The sequence below is a fragment of the Ailuropoda melanoleuca genome, chromosome 6 (assembly GCF_002007445.2).
Source record: "Ailuropoda melanoleuca isolate Jingjing chromosome 6, ASM200744v2, whole genome shotgun sequence".
In the NCBI taxonomy this organism is placed as follows: Eukaryota; Metazoa; Chordata; class Mammalia; order Carnivora; family Ursidae; genus Ailuropoda; species Ailuropoda melanoleuca.
Window position 1 is genome coordinate 122,311,004 of NC_048223.1, and position 24,855 is coordinate 122,335,858.

The 24,855-nt window shown below is 52.8% G+C and overlaps 1 protein-coding gene across 3 annotated transcripts in view; it reads left to right on the top strand.

The window, feature by feature from the left end:
• Positions 1-24,855, top strand: part of LHPP (phospholysine phosphohistidine inorganic pyrophosphate phosphatase) — a 137,919-nt gene that overhangs the window by 839 nt on the left and 112,225 nt on the right. For 2 of the 3 annotated variants that reach the window (XM_002927182.4, XM_034663402.1), the window contains exons 2-3: positions 18,328-18,515; positions 22,321-22,474. In XM_002927182.4, coding sequence (XP_002927228.2) covers positions 18,328-18,515; positions 22,321-22,474 — 342 coding nt within the window. The remainder of the gene's footprint in view (positions 1-18,327; positions 18,516-22,320; positions 22,475-24,855) is intronic. The other variant, XM_034663401.1, reaches the window with a different exon arrangement.

Genomic DNA, 24,855 nt, shown 5'->3' on the forward strand with positions numbered 1-24,855 from the left:
ACTTGACTTGCCAGACTCACTGGTTGGAGGCCGCTGGGTTAGTGGCCTGATCTCACTAGAACTCAGTTTACCTATCTCTAGATGGCAATGAAGTGAGCCTCTTGGTCCTTCTCAGGGAGCCCACCCCACCGGTCTGTACAGGAGCCAGACTGTCCTGTGTAGCAAAGTTGGAGGTGTTTGAGAGGCCAGGAACTCAGAAAAGGGAGACATTGCCACAGGGAGCGCATGTGAAGGGCAGCCCAGACCTAGGAGACTCCCGACAGCCTTGGGAGCTTCATTTCCTAAAGTACAGGTTTAAGTTCTGCCATTCGCCTTAGTCTCTGTTTACCCCAAGGCTGCAGGCAAACTCTGTCATGAACAGGAATATTATGGGAATGCAGCAGAGGGCACTGGCTGTATTTTGGAGTTAAGTGAACCTAGTATGGGGAAGCCCGAGGTCACAGTCTCAGGGCTGTGACTAAGGCAGACAAGTCTTCATGGGACTCATTGTCTGCAGGGGAAAGTAAACTTGGACGCAGACAAGTAAACATAAGGTTGGCAGAAAAAGTGACAGAGGAGAGGTTGGACTTTTCTGAGGAGAAAGCGTTGGACTCAACCAGAGGGTACGAAGGGCCATCTGGGCAGAGGGTCAGAGGACATGCATTCCAGCTAGAGGGAATAGCAGCTGCAAAGTCCTAGCGGCAGAAGAGAGCTTGGCACATTCATGTTCATGGAACCACAGAGGGGGAGCATGGCTAAAGCAAGAACTTGTTGCAGACAGGTGCCTGGATATTATCCTGAGTATGATGGGAAGTCACTGAAGATTTTAGGCTGGAGTGTCATGTGATCTGATTAATGTTTTAAAGAACTTGAAATGTAAAAAGTGAGACTATATAAGTACGAAATGAAAACAGATTTCCTTTGAAATCCTGGAGTAGAGGACCTTTATAATTTTGCCCCCAAATCTAGAAATCAACAGCAAAAAAAAATCAACAGCCTAATAGAAAAATGCCCAAAAGATATAAACAATTAGTTCACGAGGGAGAAAGAGCAGATGACCCCTAAGCATAGGAAAGATGCTCAGCCTTACTTAGAGAAGAGAAATGCAAATTGAAACTATGCCAAGATGCCATTTTTCATCAATATGTGAAAACTGCCAGAAACGCACAACTTTGGGCATGCATTCCCTTGGTGAGAGTTTGTGGAAAAAAGACCCTGTCGTACGTTGCTTGTGGAAGATACATTTGACATTATCTCTCACCAGTTCCGCTCTGGAAATTGCCTTGCCTGTATGTGAGAAAGGGCATCAGTGCAAGGTTGTTCATGACTGTAACTTTTGAAATAGGAACACGCTGGAAACAGCTCAAATATCCACAAATAGGGGAGTATCATGGTTCACCTGTCTATGCAGGGGAACACCATTCAGCGTAGAAAGGAATATGTGTGCCTGTCATATAGACGTATTGTCAGTAAAGACAGCAAAGCACAAAACAGGCTGTGCAGTGTGTGTCTTTTGGTGGACAAGGCAGAAATGCAGGCCTGTGTTCCTGCTGCTGTGTTTGTTTAAGGAACCTGAGGGAAGAGCTTCAGTGTTTGAAGAGCTGGGGGTGGACAGTTGGGGAGCGCTGTGTGGTTGATTCTTCACTGTACAGCTTTGTGTATTAACTTTTTTAAACGTTTTTGAACCATTTGAATGTATCTCCCATTTGAAATTTTGAATTGCAGATACTTTTGTCAATTATATGTCAGTAAAGCTGGAAAAAAGGTACCTCACCAAAAAAACAAAAAACAAAAAAGCAGATATTTTAAGGTCACTCTAGTTGCCAAGTGGGGAATGGCCTGGCCGTGGGGCAGACGACAGGGCTCAAGAAAGGAAGCAGGGGCAGCAGTTAGGAGACCATGGTGTGGTCCAGAGAGAGATGGTGGGGCGTGGACTAGGGAGGTGACAAGAAGGGCGTGAATGAAAGAGATGTTTTGGAAGCAGGACCAGGAGGGCCTGCTGATACAGTGAGTGTTGTGGGGGCCAGGGAGAAGAGGAAATAAAGAATGGCTCCCAGTGTCGGACTAGAGCACCTGAAGGGATGGAGAGGGTGGGAAGGGGGTGCAGGGCAGGTGCCCTGATAGCTCGTGATGTATGTCAAGTTCTTTGCCCAGTGCTAAGTGCAGGTAGACCCATGACAGCACAGTAGACATACGTACGTACGTACATATATACATTTATTTAAGTTTTGGAATTCTTTATTGAAGTATAATTGATATACAATCTTATATTAGTTTCAGGTGGACAACCTGTTGATTCAGCAATTGTGTACATCATTCAGGGCTCACCACGATGAGTGGAGCCGCCATCGGTCACCAAACAACATTATTACAATATTATTGAGTACATTCCCTGTATTTCTGGGCTGTCGAGGCTGCTCTCAGAAGGTGCCTATTCTGTGCTAGGTATTCGTACTTTCCTCTCAATGTCTTGACAGTCTGGGGTGGGGAGGGGCTGTGGTTCCCCTTAATCAGCTGAAGCCACTGCAGTTTGAGGCGTGCCAGGGTCTCAGCTGGGATGGCCCAGGGACCGTGGGGACCCAAGTCTGCCTGACTCCCAACCGCTGTGCCCGAGCCATGCTTCGAGTCCTGTGTGGGAAGAGTGGGTATTGAGAAAGGCCAGGGGCTTCCAGCAGCGGGTCCTGAGTAATGCTCCCACCCTGACACAGACCTGTCCCACAAATGCGTGTGCAGATCCCAGGGTGTGGCAGTCAGGAGGGTCCCTGACCTGTTCACCTCTGTGGCTTCCGCACTGGCACCTTCCCACCCATCTCCAGGAGGGTTTTGTTTTGATTTACTTTAACTCAGGCTGATTGAAGTAACTGGGATGTCTCCGGCAGCAGCTACACTGTAGAAATCTAACGCCTGTGTAACAGCAGTCTTGAAATTCATCAGAGCCAGTTTTGTGGCTGAAAGGGGGATTTCCTTCTCCAGAGCATGTGGGATTATTTTCGGTGAGGGGACACAGTACTCCTTATCCTGGGGGATTTTATCATCGTGCTGCCCAGGGGCCTGGACAACTAATGGCCTCGTCCCTTTGAAATCTTCCAGGCTCCCAGGCCACAGGACCAAGTCCCCATGCCTCCTCCGGGTCCACCAGGGCCTTCTCAAGTGAGCTCTGTGGCCCCTTGTCCACGCCCTCACCCACCTCATCCCCTTGCTCCTAGTTGCAAAGACTCCTGGGCAGGGTTTTCACTGATGAGACGCTTTGTGGCTAAGCACCCACTGAGCCTGGGTCCACCCACACCCCGGTGGGCTCTGGCTCTCTGGACATCCTTTTGTCTTGGCCTCTTCTGCCCAGCCTCCAGTGGCTCACAGATCACACTCAAGCCTTCCTTGTGGGTGGCCCTGGGCAGGCATGAAGCCCAGCATCCAGATGGTCAGTGGTAGTGAGTATGGTGCTGGAAGCTTCCCCCTGCTTTTGGAGTTTTCCGTGGGGACGTTTCACACATGCAGCATGCCCCTATTTTGTAGTGACCGAGCCAAGCCTGGACTCTCCCAGGAACCTTTTACGGAACAGGTCCTGGCTGCCAAGGTGAAGAGCGCTGTGCGTTTGGCTTCTTTCTATAGTGTTTGCAGCCACAAGAGTGGTTCTTTACACCCTGCACTCCATGACCTCCTTGATATGCGAGGCTCACTTTGATGTCTGAGGAACTCGTCGGAAGTCCCTGGGGTGAAAGCAACTGCAGAGGGACAAGCATCATGGGGAGGGGACAAGGTCCTGGGGGACCAGTCGCCTCATGGCAGCTCCCTGGCACCACAGGCTCCCAGCAGCACCGTCCATTTGGGGAACCCTGGAGGGGGCGGCTCACTACTTTTCTTCCTAGACTTTCCGTAGTGACATGTTGTCTCCAGGTTTTCTTTTTTTTTTTTTTTTTAAAGATTTATTTATTTATTCGACAGAGATAGAGACAGCCAGCGAGAGAGGGAACACAAGCAGGGGGAGTGGGAGAGGAAGAAGCAGGCTCATAGTCCAAGAGCCTGATGTGGGGCTCGATCTCATAACGCCGAGATCACGCCCTGAGCCGAAGGCAGACGCTTAACCGCTGTGCCACCCAGGCGCCCCGTCTCCAGGTTTTCTGAAAGGTTCCCACTGTTTTGGGGACACGGAGCACATGCAGAGGATAAAGCCTGCTTTCCACAACTATGAGGACAACAGTCAGAGTGGTCACCAGTGATGGAGGGAGGCCTGTCGTGTCCCAGCTGGGTGCTTGACCGCGTAGCTACCTTCACAGGCAGCCCCCAGGTAGGGATTTCAGGCCCCTTTTCAAAGTGACGGAGGCGCAGAGATTCAGGAACTGGCAGAAGTGGAAAGGTGGCTGGGCCGGGTTAGCCCTTGGGCTCCTGTTACTCCAAGGCCTCTGTGTCCCTCACAGCACCACGCTGCCTTTCGGTTTGCTCCTTCATTCACTCCCACCCAACAAGTGTTTACTGAGCCCTTCTAAACTGCCAGGACCCTCGGCAGTGAACAAGGCAGAGGGAAGTCCCAGCCCTCGTGAAGCCGAGGGTCCAGTTGGCAGAATCCGTGTAAACAGCACCTGGAAAGGCCCACGTCCGATGCGGGGAGACCCAGCCGGCAGGGAGCTGGGGTGGGGGAACATAGCCTCGCAGGTCCTGCGGTGTGCGCTGGGATCTGCTGAGGTCATTAGGGCCAGGAGGGTCCCGGATGGAACCGAAGGCCCAGGGTTCAGAGGCCATGCCGGCTCCTTTCTGGAGCTGCTGGGGATGGTGCTGCAACCTCTCTCACTGCTCTAGGATTTGTGGGCGGGCGTGGTAATGGACATCTGTAACCAGCCCGGGGTGCCCCCAACATTCCCTTTATTGGAGCCCATTCTTGGGCATTTGGGCTCTCCGAGGGGAGCCATTCAGAGGCAGGGCCAGGCACAGCAGGGGCTGCAGGGGCTGGCCCAGGGGCTGGCCGGCACAAAGGAGAGCCCTGGAGGAATCTGCATGTGAAAGGCAGGTGGGCATTTACTGCATCCTGTCTCAGGCCACTAAAGCACATCTGCTGGGCCCTGCCGGCCCAGCCTTTTTGTGGCCGGCGGAAGGAAGCAGGCCTCGGCCCAGGGCCGCTTCATAAAGCAATTCCCACCCAGGACCGCCAGACCCACAACCCGTCCTTCCAGGTGGGGCCTCTCAAGCCCCAGGGTGCACCGGAAGCCCTGGGACCCTGTTGACACTGAAGCCCCTCCCAGCAGGTTTTGGAGCAGCTAAGGGTGGGGCCAGGGGCACCTTGTCGGAAGTCGCCAGCCTGCAGACCGTATGACCGACTCCTCCTCCCCTCCCCTCCCCTCCCCTCCCCTCCTTAATCCTGGGCCACCCTGGCAGCATCTGGGTCTAGGAGTGGCAGTACTAAGAGCTGCTGAGGGACAGCTGGGAGCCTCACCTGTGCTGCCGCATCCATCCTCCTGACACCTGCCAGGGGAGGCCCCCGGGGATATTGGAGGGGGCGGCTGCTTGGTTGGGCTTGTTTAGTTTAGGCTCTCCTCACTCAGCGCGGACCTGGTACAAGGTGTTTTGATGTGTGCCTGCTACCATTTCATGGATGGTTCCCTCCTCTAAACATTCCCAACCAGGGCACGAAGGTCCAGAATAAAGAGTCCAAGTCCTTTGTCACCAGCCCTGGCCCACGCATTCCCCTGGGGTAACACTGTGGTTCCTCCCACACCGCTTCCTCTCGATTCCCCCCCCCCCAAAGGACAGAGGACTTGAAGGCCCAGTGCCTCCCTTTCCTGACGTCACACCCTCCTCACCCCCTGCCCCACACTCCTGCCTCCTCCATCCTGGTGCTCACAGGTCACTGGAGGCTGAGTCCCTGCAGATCCCGAGCCCAGGCTTTCCAATCTTCTGTAGCCTCAGAGCATTTGTCCCCCAAATGAATCCACAGTAGGAACCCCCCCATTAAAAAAAAATAAAAGAACAATGTTTGACAAATGTATATTTTCTCTGTTCAAATCTATAATTGATGACAAAGCCAGCAGTGAAAACAAAGTGTTTTGATGAATGACAATATTGAAGTCAGGGCCAGTGGACAGCCCAACAGTTTATTTTTTTTATTTTTATTATTTTTTTAAAAATATTTTATTTATTCATTAGTTAGAGAGTGAGTGCACGTGCACACAAGCAGGGGGAGGGGCAGGGGGAGAAGCAGGCTCCCCAGTGAGTGAGGAGCCCAGTGCAGGACTTGATCCCAGGACCCTGGGATCATGACCCAGCAGATGCTTCACCGACTGAGCCAACCAGGCATCCCCCTGTTTTATTTTTTAAAGATTTTATTTATTTATATGAGAGAGAGGACGAGCAGGGGAGGAGCAGAGGAAGGAGAGGGAGAAGCAGACTCCCCACTGAGCAGGGAGCCCGACATGGGGCTCGATCCCACAATTCTGAGATCATGACCTGAGCCGAAGTCAGACGCTCAACTGACTGCGCCACCAAGGCTCCCGACAGCCCTGCAGTTTATATGTTTATAGCTTCATGTGTGTGGCTGGGAAACAAGCTGCGTGTCTGTCAGGAGAAGAGGAGGGCCTAAGTTACAGTTCGTCCAGGCCATAGAGTATTCCGCAGCTGCTTGATGTTGACATTAGTTTATGTCACACGAAGGTTGTATATAGTCAGTAAGACATGTTCTAGGATAATCTGTATGAAATGCCATTTTTGTCCAAAAAGATAAAGGAGACCCAACAGTCCACACGTATCTGAGGCAGAGCAGCCAAATCGTGCACCTGACCCACACGGAGGGAAACTGAGGGATGTTGGATGGGTGCATGAGGCCACATGGGACAAGAGCTGTTTCTCGGGTTCTCATCTCAGCACAGATGGGCAGGGTCACCATATGGAAATCAAGGGCAGCCAGGCTGGTGGTTCTGGAACAGAGTTAATGGTTTACCCCAACAATGTGGCCTCTGGTCGGAAGCCCCTGAGATTAGAGGTCACGGTGGCATGGGTTACTCAGGAGGCTCACAAAAGGAGTCGTGACCACTGCCCCCCCCGCCCCGCCCCACCCCTAGCACCCCAAGGATGTACGGAGAGGCCATATTGGCAAACCCAGCCCAAGCCCTACCTGTAGTGGTGTGCAGGGCAATTCCCCATGACCACGGGGCTGACAGCATGCTGCCCATGCGTAGAGAAGGAACCAGAGACTCAGAGAGCGTAACTTAAAGATGCCTCACGAGGAAGGAGAGTGGGGCCGGTGCCCTCCCCAGGACTGGAGCTGCTTTCTACCTGTCACCGGAAAGAACGCAGGTGTCAGCTCTTACAGGTGAGGGCCTGGGTTTGGAGTCCCAGCTCTGTCCTGTGGTTGTGGTCTTGGGCAGTTTCATAGCCTTTTTGTGCCTCAGTTTCCCACCTGCATCACCGGGGGTAGGTTAAGTGGGATCTTTTCTCTTAAGCCACCATTTTACTTGTGCCACGTCTGGGAGCTAAAGGAGCATTTTGTGGCTTGAACGATCAGATAATGGGGAAGATGTGGTTCTTTGGCAATTAAGAAGAGTCTTTCAGTTATTGAACTTGGTGCTGATTCAACCCAAATCTCTCAGCTCTGCCCAGATTGTATTTTTCACATTTGTATACATTTTCATGAGGCCAGTTCATAATAAAGGGTTCTCTTCTGTCCTCTGCCCTAGGCTGCCCCTGGGTGAGGCACTCAGCCCCTCTGAACCCCAGGTCCTCATCTGTAAGTGGGGATAGAGACCCATCTCCCAGGTTGTCTTGAGAAGTCACTGTGAGCCTGTGGGTCATGCGCTGGGCGGCTGGGGGAAGTGCTGGCAGCCAGTCCCTGGGGAGCTGTGGTGGCTACCATTGGGGTTCCCTTTGTCCTGGGTGCCCCAGGATTGTTCATCAGGACAGGCAGCCCTGGATTTTTGCCCCAGACTCCCTTGGCTAGGTTGAACTTTGCTCTCTTTCTTTCGTTCTTTTTTTTTTTTTTTTTTCATTTTGCCCTTTTTCTTAACGGTGCTCTCTGGACACCTCACCTGCCGGCCACTCCTGGCCCTGGTTCACTGGGCATGTGGCTTGCTGTCAGACTGCCTGCCTCGAGGGCCCAGACGTCCCCAGCCCAGGCTTGCCAGAGGTGCAGTTGGCACTGTCACCACCCACGTCTTCATTGGCATTTACTAAGTATTTGCAGCATGCTAGGCGCTTCAGATATGTATATATATATTTAAAGATTTTTAATTTATTTGAGACAGAGTGAGAGAGAGGACGAGGGCAGGCTGAGGAACAGAGGGAGAAGCAGACTGAGCAGGGAGCTCGACTTGGGGCAGGACCTGAGCCGAAGGCAACCACTCAACCGACTGAGCCACCCAGGCGCCCCTCCGATAGGGTTTTAAAGTATCTTCTTCGTGACAGCCCGATCAAGTAGCTGCTGTTGGTGTCTCTCAGTTTGCGCAAACTGAGGTTGGCGAGGGTCAGGTCAGAAGCCTCAGCCACACAGCCAGAGCTGGCGGAGGTGCAATGGGCACGTCGCTTTCCGAGTCAGGCTGCCGCCACCTGCCACCTTGCCCTGGGTGTGCCTGGCCTCTGTCCCCTCCATCTCCTGGCCCGGACCAGCCTGTGATGGCGCTCAGGGAGGACTGGCTGGTGACTAACTCTCCGAGGTTGGGGAGGAGTCCGAAGAACCCACAGCTCTCAACACATACCCTAAGGCGCCTCGCATCCCTCTGCACCCGTCTCCCGCTTTGCAGTATGAGCCCTTGGTGGAATGCTCTCCAAGCTCTCCTCTGGTTCCTGGATTCCCTGCACTTGAAGTTGTGTTTATTATTTTTTTTAATTAAAACATTTTTTTTAAAGATTTTATTTGAGAGAGAGAGAGAGTGAGAGAGAGAGCACAAGCAGGAGGAGCGGCAGAGGGAGAGGGAGAAACAGACTCCCTGATGAGCTGGGAGCCCGGCGTGGGGCTGGATCCTAGGACCCTGAGATCATGACCTGAGCTGAGCACAGACACTTAACCTGTCCTGTGGTTGTGGTCTTGGGCAGTTTCATAGCCCGCTGTCACCGCTGTGACACCCAGGCGCCCCAAGTTTTGTTTATTCATAAATAGTAAATTGTTGTCTGTGGGCTCAGCATGCCCCATTGGTGTGAGCTCTGAGGCTCAGGCAGTTCAGAGAGAACATGCTGGATGGCAGGTAAGGTGGTCACAGGCACGGGGAGGAGGTACCTCGTGTTTCCTAAGGGCCCTGGCTTTGGAGCCTGCCCAATGTCTATGTGACCTCATCGCTGTTCCCTGAGGTCACTGGCCAGTTGGCCCGGACTGAGAGGCCCGGCCAGGGCCTGGCCATGTGCGTTACCTCGTCCCTTGTTCTTTCTCTTCTCTCCGTCCAGACTTTGGACTCTGTTTCTTGCCTGGACTCTGATGACATAGTGATGTGCATCACTGCTCACAGCATGTCAGATGGAGAATGGGAGGGACCCTAGGGCAAGGGAGCAGCTGGCTGTCAGCCTAGGCAGAGCTCTGGTGGATCAGTGGAAGGAAGGGGGAGGTGCGGCAGGCCAAGCCCAAGCTCCTGGCAGAAGCTGTTATAGGTGTCCCTTGGCGTTCCTGGGCTGATGGTGACACCAGCCTGTGGGACGGCTCATGGCATGCCCAGTCCTGGAGAGCAGAAGACCAGGCACTGCTGTTACCCAATTTCATGGCTGGGATTGTGGGACCCCAAGAGTCTGGTCTTTGGATGCTTGGCATTCAGTGTAGGACCTCAGCTGGGAAGCCAGACCCTATACTCATGGGGCAAAAGCCCTTCTGCTGTCCTCCAGCTACAAGGCAGCTCCCTGACCCCAGCGGATGCCTGTCGTTGGGGCCCATGGGGACCTGGGCTGGGTCCCTCCCTGAGTCAATATGGGCATCTCTTGGTATGTGCGAATGACTGTGTTTTCCTGTATAGAAAGTGCAGGAAATCCAGGAATGGCTGCAAAACTGTTCCTGCTCCACTCATGGGCCCCTGTTTGACCTTGTATTTTAAAAAAATTGGGTTCATGGGGCGCCTGGGTGGCACAGCGGTTAAGCGTCTGCCTTCGGCTCAGGGCGTGATCCTGGCGTTACGGGTTCGAGCCCCACATCAGGCTCCTCTGCTATGAGCCTGCTTCTTCCTCTCCCACTCCCCCTGCTTGTGTTCCCTCTCTCGCTGGCTGTCTCTGTCTCTGTTGAATAAATAAATAAAATCTTAAAAAAAAAAATTGGGTTCTTAGAGCAAATAAGTACTTTGCAGGATTCACTTCTTCCAAATGTGTGTTTTCAATCTCTGTGGCTTTCCAAGAGAGATAGCGGCTGGCACAGCCGCAGAGCCCTGCTAAAGATCCCCTCTGGGATCGTGTCTGGGTGCCATTAGGTTAGCTGAGACTGATGTTCGCTGAGGGCCTTGACCAGATGCTGTCGCCTGCGTTCCGGATCGCGACAGCCCCCTGAGGTGTTGTGAATGACCTTTCTGTCTCTAAGGAAACTGAGTCATAGCTTTATTTATCTGCTGCTGTTCCCCTTGTAGTAGTAATACGGACCCCCCATTCCACCAGGGTACGTCTTAAGTTGTGGTCCCAGGGGCACAGCTGGCTGAGGCAGGAATGGGGGGACTGCCCCTCCCCACCTCTCAATTCCCCTCTCCTCCTAGTGTGTTGTCACTCCTCCTGTCACTTGTCACTTGGGCGAGGGTCCCTGGCCCCTGAGTAGAGGTGGCCCTGGCCCAGCGGGAGACCAGAACTCCAGCCCAGGGCGGCCTGGGGGCCTCAGGCAGCTCCTCAAGGACCAGCCCGGAGGAGAGAATCAGAGAAAAGCACACCCAGCTTTTTCTTGATGCGGAGAAGTCACCCATCCCCTCTGGGCGCTAATCTCATTTTCACTTCAAGTTTAACCTGCCAACCTGGGACCTCACCTTCCCGCCCAGGAACCCACTCAGCTCCAGGCCTCCTCCCTCCAAGGTCCTGGAGAGGTCTCTCCTTCTGGGTGGGGTGTGAGGGAATTAGCGGTCAGGTCAGCCCAGACCCTCCAGACCCTCCCTCAGTGGGACCTGGCCTGTGCTCCTCAGAGGCCTCAGGTGGATGTGGGTGGTGGGAGCAGGGGAGGGGGAGATCCTGCCTTCTGCTGCTTGGTAGCAGGGTGGCTGGGACCAGGTGGGCGAGTGCCCTTGCGTACTCGGGCAAGTTAGGGCAGGTGGAGGAGGAATGAATACTGGAGGGAGCAACCTGCCCCCTGCCGCGGGCCGCTGTTCTCAGCCAGCACACCGTGAGCTCTCACCGCGTGCCAGGCCCGTGCAAGCACATTGCAGCTCCTCCTGGAGCCTCACAAGGGGGGGCAGCTGCTCTGATCATCCCCATTTTACAGATGAGGAGACTGAGTCACAGAGAGAAGGGAGAGCTCCCTGAAGGTCCCACAACCATTAGGTGGCAGAGCTGGGACCCCGTCCACAGTCATCGGACTCTTAAAGTGCCTCCTTGTCACCACGTGGCCACGTGGCCTGCTGCTTGGCAGTAGAGCATCTTTCGGGCACATCTGTCCATCTGTTCCATAGCCTGCATAAAGGAGCAACTCACTTCAGTACCTTGTGCGTAGGCTCAGCCTCCTGTTTACCTATCTGGACGCCTCGGCTCCATTGTGCTTTCCCCTCTGGAATCCTCTAGAAACCTTACACCAGAAGGATTAGAGACAGACGCTGGAGCAGTGGTGAAGCAGTATAGCCCCCCGGGCAGGATTAGCTCTGAGCAGGGGGTTTCTGCCTGAGGTCCTCTGGGTACGGGAACAATGTGGTTCCTTTACCAGGTGGGCCCATCAGATCTGGAATTTGGATTAGTTTGGGACTTCCCACAGAAGGGCGATGCCACGCTCCAAGGGCCATGAAAGCCGAGCCCAAGATGGGCTCTGCCTGGGCAGACAGGGGATGGGGCCGGGGGAGGGGGTGCTTCCTGGAGGAAGGGAAACATGAACCAGGCCTTGAAGGATGACTAGGGCTGTAGGGGAGGGTGCAGCAGACTCTGGGTGACTAGAGGCCTCCCTGAGTCACAGGAAGGTGACAGCTTCCCAAGGGCAGGGGATGGAGTGAGGAGGGAGGATGGGCCAGTTGGGAGGGCCTTGTCTGGGGCAGCCTTCTTGCCCTCTGGGTGGCCTCCCCTCCCAGCCCCTCTGTGGTGAGCCAGAGAGGGCAGTGGGCTGTGGAGCTGTGCCAAGGTCGGTCAGGATGTCCAGCAATCGCCCTCGTGCTCTACCTGCTACGGAGCCGTAATGAGGGGTTTCCATTATTTTCGGGTGAGTGCCCCCCGGCAGATGCCGACAGCCAGCAGATGTGTGAAGTCCGAGGTGATTTGCAAGGGACCAGTTCATGTGATGAACAATAATTGCACAGGCGATGTTGTCACTCAGAGCTTTGTCCTGGCCTGCCGGGACGAGGTAAAGGTCAGTTCAAAGATCCGCTGTGGCCGCAGGAAGTGAGGGCAAATCCCGCTCTCGTGGGACTCCTGGGGAGGGGGCAGCAGGCTGAGGTGGTGGCCGGGGTCTCAGAGGGGCCGTCTGGCNACAGTGGGCTGTGGAGCTGTGCCAAGGTCGATCAGGATGTCCAGCAATCGCCCTCGTGCTCTACCTGCTACGGAGCCGTAATGAGGGGTTTCCATTATTTTCGGGTGAGCGCCCCCGGCAGATGCCGACAGCCAGCAGATGTGTGAAGTCCGAGGTGATTTGCAAGGGACCAGTTCATGTGATGAACAATAATTGCACAGGCGATGTTGTCACTCAGAGCTTTGTCCTGGCCTGCCGGGACGAGGTAAAGGTCAGTTCAAAGATCCGCTGTGGCCGCAGGAAGTGAGGGCAAATCCCGCTCTCGTGGGACTCCTGGGGAGGGGGCAGCAGGCTGAGGTGGTGGCCGGGGTCTCAGAGGGGCCGTCTGGCCAGAGCCCCGTTCTGGGATGCCAGGGCCCTGCAGGAGGACACCTGTTCCAGGTGTTCTTGGGTTTTGGGGCCGGCGGGGGGGAGTGGGGATAGCACAGCCTAGCCTGGAGCTGGGCCCAGCCGGATGCTGAAATCCTGTACGTTTGCTTTCCTGGGAAGGCGCTGGCGGGATGTGCTGAAGTCCTGAGGCCATGGCAGGCTGGGGCTTTGCTCACTTTCTGAAGCCCTGTGGTCCCGGCCCCCTGAGGCCCAATCTGTCACCTCGGGTGGCAGACCCACCAGGAGATGCTGAGGCTTTGGTTCTTTGGCTCTCTCATCTGTTCAGACTGCAGCGCAGAAAACCACATGCTGGGGGGCTCAACAGCAGACGTTTATTGGGGAGCCCAGATCTGCTGCCAGCCGGGTCCGTTTCTGGTGCAAGTTCTCTTCCTGGTTTCTAGGGGGCCACTGTCCTCATGTGGCCTCTCCTTTGTGCAGCAGAAAGAGATCTCTGGTGTGTCTTCTGAGGACACTAGTCCTATCCTCTCCCAGCCCCACCCTTATGACCTCACTCAGCCCTTGTTATCTCCTTAAGGGCTTCAACACAGGGATCTGCTTCCACATGGGGGGACACAGCTCCGTCCACAGCAGTGGCCATTCAGGGCCTTCCCTTCAGTGCCCACCCCTCACCTCACACTCTCCCCCATGCACACTCACGTGTGTCCCCCGCACGCACCTGGGCTGCTGGGTCTTGCCGGGGGGCACGGTGCTCCCCTTACTGGAATCATGCAGGCCTGCACACGCCACCACGTAGCTGTGCCCGAGGGGTCGGGCCTGTGGGCTCTCCTGCTTACAAGCTGCATGACTTTATTGGTCTCTGCCCCTCAGAGCCTCCGCTTTGTCATCTCTAGAATGGAGACAGTGGTTCTGGTCTCTCGGCTCATACCCAGTGCTGCCTGCGCACCAGGCACCCGGCCCAGGGATGTATGTGGGGAATAAAACACCAGGTTCTGGACCAAATCTGATCACAGATACTGAGCCCGAGGCAGGGTTCAAGGTAATGTTGTATTCATGCTTTACTCTGTTAATAACCCACGCTTTTCTTATTTTTAGTGATTATGAGAAACAGAGAGAGGACCCTGGGACTTGTCCCAAATGGTCAGAAAGGGGGTTCCATTGGTGGGGAGGGGCCCAGATGAACAGACCCACAGAGAGGGGATTTCCCAAACATTTTGCACTAGATTTTTTTCAGGGACTGATTTGATCCTAAAACTAGTACTTTGATTTTAAAGCACATATTTTATGAACTTTGGGGGGTGTTTCAAAGGAGACCCGTGGCTGAAGTGTCCCGAAGTGAGTTGTGTTACTTACTCATTTGTCATCGGCATCTGAAGTCGCGTTCTGAATAACAGATGTGAGACACTGTCATCTCACTGTCACTCCGATTGCTCACTGTTCTGAGAAGGTCACATCATAATTCATTAGCAATAATTAGTCCCCCGACACCCCTGCACTTCTTTGCTCAACTGCTCCATTAACTTGGGTGCGAATCGCACATCCCAGGCACCAATCAATGAAGATCTGTCCATAATGCACAAGGTGATGCTATTAGTTACAATATATTAACTGCCTAATTTAAAAATACAAAAGCTGTCTTTATGAAGGGCAATTAACCACTAAGCCTAATTGATCATTCATAACCCTTTGATTAGGAAAGACAAATATTAAGAAAGGACTGAACCACCTGGGCTGTTGATGAAGACATGGTTAGCCTCGAGGTGTGTGTTCACTCTGTCGNAATGCACAAGGTGATGCTATTAGTTACAATATATTAACTGCCTAATTTAAAAATACAAAAGCTGTCTTTATGAAGGGCAATTAACCACTAAGCCTAATTGATCATTCATAACCCTCTGATTAGGAAAGACAAATATTAAGAAAGGACTGCTGAACCACCTGGGCTGTTGATGAAGACATGGTTAGCCTCGAGGTGTGTGTTCACTCTGTCGTTGGTCGATCTGCAGATTTCTTTTCAAGTGGCACCTGTCAGCTCCAGTGCTCGGAGGGTCAGGAGGCTCCTATTAACGTGGGAACACCTGCCTGTTTCCGACGGGGCTAGTGAGGGGGCTGCAGGCTCGGGACGCACTTGGGGGGTGGCAGTAGGTTTGGTCGGTGTGGTTCTAAGGAAGGGTCCCTCTCACTGGCTGTCATTTGGATTTTCCATCACTCAGTCATTCAGCAAATGGGAGCCTGCCGTATACCAGCCCCGTGTGAAGCAGGGATGCTGAGGAGAGTGGACCAGATGTCATTGCTGATCTCATGGAGCACATAGGTCTGAGAGAGCGACAACAAAGATAGAAGTCGGATGATTGGCGGGGCGCCTGGGTGGCATCTGCCTTTGGCTCAGGGCGTGATCCCAGCGTTCTGGGATCGAGCCCCACGTCGGGCTCCTCCACTGTGAGCCTGCTTCTTCCTCTCCCACTCCCCCTGCTTGTGTTCCCTCTCTCGCTGGCTGTCTATCTCTATCAAATAAAAAAATAAAATCTTTAAAAAAAAAAAAGTCGGATGATTGGAGATATTGGTTAGTGTTATAATGAAAGAAAAATACAGTTAGAGGTAGGATAAAGGCAGCATCACACAGGGTGGAGAGGGGGACATTGGATAGACCTGCCNTTGGTCGATCTGCAGATTTCTTTTCAAGTGGCACCTGTCAGCTCCAGTGCTCGGAGGGTCAGGAGGCTCCTATTAACGTGGGAACACCTGCCTGTTTCCGACGGGGCTAGTGAGGGGGCTGCAGGCTCGGGACGCACTTGGGGGGTGGCAGTAGGTTTGGTCGGTGTGGTTCTAAGGAAGGGTCCCTCTCACTGGCTGTCATTTGGATTTTCCATCACTCAGTCATTCAGCAAATGGGAGCCTGCCATATACCAGCCCCGTGTGAAGCAGGGATGCTGAGGAGAGTGGACCAGATGTCATTGCTGATCTCATGGAGCACATAGGTCTGAGAGAGCGACAACAAAGATAGAAGTCGGGATGATTGGAGATATTGGTTAGTGTTATAATGAAAGAAAAATACAGTTAGAGGTAGGATAAAGGCAGCATCACACAGGGTGGAGAGGGGGACATTGGATAGACCTGCCACCTTTTCCCAGTTCTGTTATCGCTAAGGAGCATTGCATTTGGAGCTTCCTCGATCCCAGGATGGAGCAGATTGCCTGAGCCATCCCGACCCGCTCAGTGACCCTCCTTCCCAGCCTATTTTCTGGCTCAGCTTCCATATACCCAAGGCTGCTTGATGATCCTGAACCTGACCGGGGCCTCGGAGGGCAGGGTCTGCACCGCACCCGCTCCTCTCTCTGCCCTGCCCACCCTTCCCTGGCCCTCTTGTCTGCTCTGCAATATTCGAGTTGGGCCTGGCTCTCCTGGGAAGTCTTTTCTGAGACCCCATCCTGGGATGAGACATTTCCCGCCTTTGGCTTTGCAGGGGAGCTACGGTGGATGTGCTTCCTCTTCCCGACCCCAGATCAGTTCTAGGATCCGTGTTGGGGTCAAGTAGGCATTAGCCCACGTCCCTAGTGTCTCAGATCCAGGAAGAGGAACAGAAAGTACTTGACCTTTCTGAGGCTCAACGTCCTCACTCACAAAACAGGATAGAAAGGATGTTGCCGCTAGGGTTGAGACAGAGTTACATTTTTAGTGGGGTCTCACTTATTTGCCCCAATGGAGGTTGATTTCAAGGCCATCGTTCTGAGTAACTGGGTCGGCTCTGTGTGTTACGTCTGCACACGAGCACGAGTTGGAGCGTGTATTTCTTGTACGTGTATAGTTATTGATAAATACTAAATGATATAAATTACGCACTTAATACTGGATCAAATGTATTATTTATATTATAAAAAATGTGAAACTTGAAAGGATGGCTGAAAAGTAAAGCTGTCTCCTGCGCGTTTGGAGACGACTGACATGGATGTGTCAGAGACCTGTTTACAAGCAGTGCTGGGTGACGATGAGTGCACTCGGTTAATTTTCGGAGGGTTTCCCAGGTCTCCTGACGTGTAGGCTGGTGTCTTTCCTGTGACCCCACGCGGCGGCTCTGTGCAGATGCTGAGTAGGACTGTCGTCTTGCACCGGCCACGGCTTGTCCAGGGAGGGCTGTGTATTTGGGCCCGGGCCTGCGGGGACATTGGCCATCATGCTCGACCCCTTGCTCATGGGCTCAGCCGGGCAGCCCCCTTTCCTGTGTAGCTTGAGTCCTCTCTTCCCTCTGCTGGGTGCTGTTTCTTCGCCTCCTGGCCGACATCTGTCTCTTCTCCCGTTCCGGTCCTTCAGAGCCCCTCCCTGTTCGCAATCACAAATCCCTCTTCCTTTGTGAAGTTTCCCTCCCACCCCCTGGCCTGTGGCTCTAGCCAGGAGCCTGTCTGTGGTCAAGGTTAGAGTTCTGTGCACTGGCCTCCAGCCAGGCACTTAGTAGGTGCTCAGTAACTGTTTGTGGGAGGGTTGGATGTTATCGCATTTGGGACCTCTTTAGGCATCTACCTCGTGGCTTTCTATTTCGAGAACCTGCCCAAGCACAGCCGGGATGCAGGAGGTGACCTGGGAGGTCAGGAGAGAAGAAATGTGGGTGCGGCTAGCCTGTAACAGCATCTCACGGTCCTGTTAGGTTAGCGCTGGGCTTGCAGGGGCTCTCTGGGTCCTGTCTGTCCATCCCAGGATCGTCCGTGTACCTGAGGACCGTCTGGCAAACTTTTCTTCAGCGACAGCAATGAGAAGACACACCTGAGCTTGGTCCCTCGGCCTTTGCACTTTAGGGGAAATAGGGATGCGGAGTTAGTTAGGCACACGTAGCTCACATGCACGGCAGAAGTACTGATCATGGTGGAAGGGTGTAGAGAAATTGCTGCGGACATTCACGGGTGACCTCTAGCCAGGCCGAGTGGGATGGAGTGGTGGCGGGGAGATGTCTGGTGGGTCTCGGGAGGTGGGAGAATTGGCACGTGTAGAGAGGCACCGTGGCCCAAGGAGAAGGAGTGGATGTGTGTTCCAGGTAGAGGGAGTAGGGACATGTCCCAGGAGAGGGAACAGAGATGTGTCGCAGGTGGAGGGAGTGGAGATGTGTCCTGGGTAGAAGGAGTGAAGGAAATGTGTCCCAGGTGAAGGGTGTGGACGTCTCAGGTGAAGGGGGGGGGTGTCCCAGGCAGAGAGAGTGGGGATAGAGGCATGTCCCGGCGACAGGCTCCGTGAGGATGGAAAGGAGGGTTGTGGGTTAGGGTCGGGGTTCCCTGGAATTGGTCAGCTCCTGCTCAACAACTCCGACCAGACCCTGGGGTCTGCCGAGCTCGGCCTCGGGGAGCCGCAGTGGTCTGGCCCACGCTGGTGGTCCTGATTGCCCTTGGGAAGTGACTCCAGCTTCCTCCCTAGAGCCCCAAGCTCCGAGTGCCGACAGCACCCTCTGCCTATCGTGTTCCCACTTCCAGACTAAAGCGGTCGCGGCTGAAGGTGAGGTTCTGCACCAACGAGTCGCAGAAGTCCAGGCGAGAGCTGGTGGGGCTGCTCCGGAGGCAGGGCTTCGACATCTCCGAGGGCGAGGTGACCGCCCCGGCCCCAGCTGCCTCCCTGATCTTGAAGGAGAGAAGCTTGCGGCCACACCTGCTTGTCTGTGATGGTAAGCCTGCTGGGCCCTGGGCTCGGTGGGGGCGAAGGTGCCTCCTTTCCAAGTGGGGGCTGAGGGGGGACGTCCCTCTCACCTGGGCCAGAACTGGGGAGGACACGAGCCCTTGGCTCCTGCCGCTGGTGCTCATGGGCCTGTCTGTGGGGCGGAAACCTCGTGGGCTCCCTGCTGGGGACCAGGCCCCTTCCATTCCTGGTGGAGTACCAGAGGATCCTTAGACACAGATTCCAGATAAAACGGTTTTTGCAGAGGAAACCCCTGAGCCTGATTTCTTTGATCTAGAATGAATGAAGGGGGCAGGGAATTGTCACAGGGGCAAAATTCTAGCTTCCGGGGTTTGTGGGGCAGGGGGCGGGGAAGGGAAGGAGCATGAGGGCCTAGATTGACCTCTGTAGGTTTCTGTCTGCCATCCCCATTGCCCCCCCAACTTCCCCTGCCCCCTTCCCCCAACCTTGAACTTGAACTCTATTTGTGAAAACCAGCCCTGCTCTCTGGCAAATGGCACAAGGTTATGTCCTGATCTTCGTTTGAATGCAAAGAAAGAGCCTTTTTGACCCTCCGTGGGGAGTTTTTCTGTAAAGAGGTGGAAGGAGCAGTATTATCTGGTGCTTTCTGAATATTTAAAAAGAAACATAAGCAGTGTTTCAGAATTCAGGACACTTCCCTGTCGTTGAACTGAGCCCTCTTTCTTCCCCTGCACTTGGTATTTTTATTTACAAACCACTGGCAGAAGCAAGCATACTTTTCTGCCTCCCTGAAAGGCCCGAGTGTCAAATCCACAGCTCCAGTGCCAGTTGAGGGCAATATGCCCAGCCTTTAGAAATCCTCTCTCTCAAAATCCTTCCTCTGTGATCTGGGATTTCTGCCAGTGTCTTTAGAACAGGTCCTCAAAGAAAGAGAAAAACTTAAGAAAGAAAATCCCCACCCCTGGGGCAAAGGGAGGAATGGGGGTGGAATGAGCTGGTAAGGGGAGGGGAATTCAGTGTTTGCCTTGAAGGGGGCATTAATCAATATTAGAGCTGGAGCAGCCTGGAGGGGAAGCCAGATGCCCTGCTCGGCTGCACTCCTGCCTCTTTTTTCTGTAAATATGCCTGTTTTCAGACTTGGAATCTTTTCCCAAGTTTTATTGTTGATGAATTCTACTCCCCCCAATATTTTATTACGACATTTTCAAACACACAGCAAAGCTGAAGTAATTCTACTTGGAATATTTGTATGTTCATCGCCTTTATTTTACCAGGGACACTTTACTATATTTCTTCATTATTATGTCTTCCCATCCCCTGTCCATCTTTTCATCTTATCTGTTTTTCTTTATAAGAAATCTTTATAAGATTTATTTATTTGAGAGAGAGTGCTTGTGTGGTGGTGGGTGGAGGAGAGGGAGAGAGGGACTCTAAGCAGACTCAGCACGGAGCCTGATGCGGGGCTTGATCCCTGGACCCTGAGATCAAGAGTCAGATACTTGACCAACTACACCAGCCAGGTGTCCCTTTATCTTACCTTTTTGATGTGTCATAAGGTAAATAGCAGACATTGGTACACATCCCCAAAACATTTCAGCACATCATTAGCTAGAGTTCAGTATCTGTTTACATTTTTTTCTTTTGATGTAACATTTACATACAGTGAAATGCAAACATCCCAGGTGTACTTCTGCTGAGTTTTGACAGATGCACACATCTGTGTATCCCGAACCCCTATCATGATCCCAATCTAGAACTTTACCGGCAACCTGAAAGTTCCTGCACGTGCTGCCTGTTCAGTCCCCATCCCCGACCCCCTTGGAGGCATCCACTGTTTTGATTTGTTTCATCATGAATAAGTTTGCCTCATTTAATTTTTGTAGAAATAGAATCATGCAGCATCTAATTGTGTCAGGGGTCTCTCCAGACCACCCTCAGGCTTGACGATTTGCTGGAAGGACTCGCAGGGCCCAGAAAAGCTGTCAGACTCAGTTATAGTTTATCGTAGTGAAAGAGCACAGATTCAACTCAGCAAAGGGAGGAGAGGCGTGGGTGAACTCTGGGACAATCCAGGCGCGACCTTCCAGCGGCCCTCACCCATGGAGTTGCCCTGAGATGCACTTAATTCCCCCAGCCGAGATTTGTGATGGTACCTGCAATGTGTCGTCCCCCAGAGAAGCTCACTGGAGCCTTGTGTCTAGGGTTTTGAGTAAGAGTCAGGTGGGCACACAGTGCCTGTGGACTGACCCTGTCTACTCAGTCTCCGGCCCCCCAGGTCCTCATGCAGACAAAAACGCTTTTTTTTTTTTTAAGATTTTATTTATTTATTTGAGAGAGAGCGCACATGAGCAGGGGGAGGGGCAGAGGGAGAGGGAGAAGTGGACTCCCCACTGAACACAGAGCTGGACCCAGGGCTCCATCCCAGGACCCTGAGCTCATGACCTGAACCCAAGGCAGACGCTTCACCAACTGAGCCCTCCAGGCGCCCCGAGGACCCCCTTTCTTTGGAATCTGCAGAGTCCGAGTAGCCCCAGCATGCTGTCGCTAAGACATATCCATATAGTGGCAGGGGGCAGTAGGGTTTTTTCTGTTTTGTTGCAGAGTGTTGTTCCTAAGTAAACATACCACGCTTTGTCCTTTACCCTGTTGACGGACACCTGGCTCTTTCTGACTTTAGGCTATTAGGGAGGAAATCTGCTATGAATGTTTCTATGTAGTTCTTGTGGGTAAATACGTAGGAGTGGAATTGCTGGGTCAGAGGGTGGCTGTTCAGTTTTATCAGAAACCGCTAGCCTTTCCCCAGAGGGCTGTATCCTTTCTCGTGCCAGCCAGTTCTAGCAGCCGCTCTGCTTCCCCACCAGCAGCACTTGGCAGGGTCCGTCTTTTTAATTCCTGCCGTTCTGGAAGGTAGGAAGTGATGTCATGCAGTTACTTCCATTTTTTAATCCAGCACGGTCAACATCGAATACCAAGATAGGTGAGAATATGCTTTGTCCTAGGAACTGAAGGCATAAGGCCTTCAGTTTATCCTTGCAACGTTCCTGATTTTATTTTAAAATTGGAAAGGGCAGGGACGTCTGGGTGGCTCAGTCGGTGAAGCGTCTGCCTCCGGCTCTGGTCGTGATCCCAGGGTCCTGGGATTGAGTCCCGCATTGGGCTCCTTGCTCAGCAGGAAGCCTGCTTCTCCCTCTGTCTGACACTCCCCCTGCTTGTTCTCTCTCTCTCTCTGACAAAATAAATAAAATCTTAAAAATAAAATAAAATAGGGGAGGGCAGAGAAGGCAAAGGAAGAAGAGGCTTTGCTAAGGGGATTGGTGAGCAGGGCCAGCGGGGAAGAGCCGCTGCTCCTTCTTTTCAGCATGTGTGTATGTCCCAGTTCTTCTGTCTTCCATGGGGTTGGGCAGGAATGTTCAATGGTCTTTACAGTTTGGGTCCAGCGGTACCAACCTTATAAAGGTTGCCAGCAGCTTCATTTCACCTCTACATCCGGGAATCTGTGTCTTCCAGGCAGATGTCCCTTCTCATTTGCAGAGCTGTGGGTTCCTGCCTGGGGGATTGAACTGAGTAGCCCCTAGGGTAATGCCAGTGTTGGGGTGGGAGCGCCAGGGGCGGGCCCATCTTTCTCCTGACAGACCTAACTGTGGGGAGTGGAATTCCTTCATCCGTAAAATGGGAGTAAGATCCTTTCCATGCCCGCCTCCCATTCAGCTGGGAAGATCTGGAAGCAAGTCTGAGATAGGGGCAGGGCCCACGTGGCAGACAGAAGGTGTCCCTGGTAGGAGATGGGGGTAGACCATGTGTCCCCAGAGCTCTATCCCTCTTTCTTTTTCCAGGAGTCCGTTCAGAATTTGGTCAGATCGACACAACCAACCCCAACTGTGTGGTCATTGCAGATGCCGGAGAAGACTTTTCTTACCAGAACATGAATAAAGCCTTCCAGGTACTCATGGAGCTGGAAAAGCCTGTGCTCATCTCTCTGGGAAAAGGGTAAGTCAGCTTCTGGAAGAGTGTTTCCTGCTGCTTTGGACAATGTTCTGTAGGTCTCTGGCTTACAGAATCAGTATACAGTGCAGAGAAGTGGGAGTGGGGTGGGCACAGGCCTTCTTTTTCCCTCCCTGCTTTTTTCCCACATTTCTTCCTTCCTTTCTTTTAATAATTTGTGAGGAAATGATAATCCCCTGACTTCGGAGGAGCCGGCTGGTCAGGCTTCAGTNAGCTGGTCAGGCTTCGGTGTGGGTGCTGGGCTAGGAGAGGCTGGGAGAGGCTGGAGCCCCATCGAGGTCTCAGCGCAGGTGCTCACTGTCCCAAGGTTAGGTGTGTTTGCACAGGGTATGCACAAGGCCCTGAAAGATCGTCTCCAGGGAACACCTAAGTAGTGAAGAGAATGCTCGAGGGCCTGGAGAAATGCTCTGGGCTGGGCTCCACATCTCTGGCCTCAGAGCACTGTCTCTGTAAAGTCCTGATTTTGTTACCAGCATTTTTGTCTGAGCCCTTAGCACAGTCTTCACTGTCTCTTTCTTTAAAAAAAAACACCCAAACCAACCATGTTGGTTATTTTTCTCAACTTTTACCACCAAGACAGCACATGTTCATGGAAGGGAAATTAGAGAATACAGATGAGCAAAAGGAAGAAAACAGAAGGTATTTCCATTCCACTGCGCAGGAAAATAGCAGTCAACATGTTCGTGTCTTTCCTTCCAAGTGGTTTCTGGTGTGAAGAAATCCTTACAAAGGGACGTACTTGGAGCCTCAGTATCAAACCTGACCTGGTTTTGTCACCCGGTTTTTGTTGTTCACCAGATAATACTTTGTGAACAATTTTCCACTCAAGAAATAAATGTCTCTGGGGCACGGTTTTCTTGTCATCTTTTTTACAGGCTATCCGGTAGTTTTTTTTTTTTTTTTTTAAGATTTTATTTATTTATTTGACAGAGAGTGAGACAGCCAGTGAGAGAGGGAACACAAGCAGGGGGAGTGGGAGAGGAAGAAGCAGGCTCCCAGTGGAAGAGCCTGACATGGGGCTCGATCCCAGAACTCCGGGATCACACCCTGAGCCAAAGGCAGACGCTTAACGACTGAGCCACCCAGGCGCCCCTATCCTGTAGTTTCTTAAACTGAAGTCTGCTGAGGGACATGAGTTTGTTTCTGATCTTGTACCAAAGTAAGGCCGCGGTAAGCACCCTTGTGCATTCAGGACGATGTGCATATCCGAGGCTCTCGATGCACCTTGCCAAGTCGCTTTCCAGAAAGCTGAGCAGACCTACTCTGTCATCACCAGAACCGGCGCTAGGATTTGAGTCCCGGGTTCTTAAAGTGACAGGGACACTCTGGAGCCCTGCCCCAGCTTTTTGTGCCCGGCAGGGATTTGGGGGCCATCTCTGGGGAAGGCCTTCCTAGCGTGGGTGCTTCTGCTGACTGGGAACTCCCGCCCTGTGCCCGCCGGACGGGGCCGGCTATTGGAGTAGTCAAGGGGGGGCCACCCTTGACTTTTGTTTGGCCACCTGCCTTTGCTGAGTACTTTATGTACTCCGTTTTGTTGAATTCCCAGCACAACCCTGTGAGCTGTAGGCAGCAGCTTTGCTGTTTTGGAGGTGGGCTTATCGAGGCCTAAGAAGGTGAATAAGCTGGGGTCTCTGGCTAATGAATCCTGTCACCTCCAGACTACATTCGAGAGCAGATGTTTGGCCCAAACAAGATCTTAAATTTTGTTGGGGGGGCCCATGTTTAAAAACTGGGAGATTTTATATAAAATATACAGATTTCTGGAGTTTTTGTAAAAATCAGAAGATTTGATAGTTCAGGGCCCAATGTTCCACCACACACAGAAGCTTAGCTGAGGCTACTGCCTCCGTTAATTCCAGCTGACCACAGACCCCACCACATCTGCAGTCCCCTCACCAAGCTCAGAGTCCGCTGTCATTTATCTTGTACTGTTGGTTGTTTTTCTCATAGTATTTCTTCATGGGTATGTCTCTATTAAAATAGGCAAACAAAAGAGATTTCGGGGCACCTGGGTGGCTCAGTCATTAAGCGTCTGCCTTCAGCTCAGGTCATGATCCCAGGGTCATGGGATCGAGCCCCGCATCAGGCTCCCTGCTCAGCAGGGAGCCTGCTTCTCTCTCTCCCACTCCCCCTGCTTGTGTTCCCTCTCTCGCTGTCTCTCTCTCTCTGTCAAATAAATAAATAAAGTCTTTAAAAAAAAAAAGATTTCAGGAAAGAGAGGATATATTTCTTTTAGGAACTAAAAATATTCTGGTGTGTTATCATGCAAATGTGTCCTGTATTCGTCAGGATTCGTCACAGAAACAGAACCAACAGAGGCTGGGTGAGTCCAAAATCTGCAGGGCAGGCTGGCGGGCTGGAGCTCC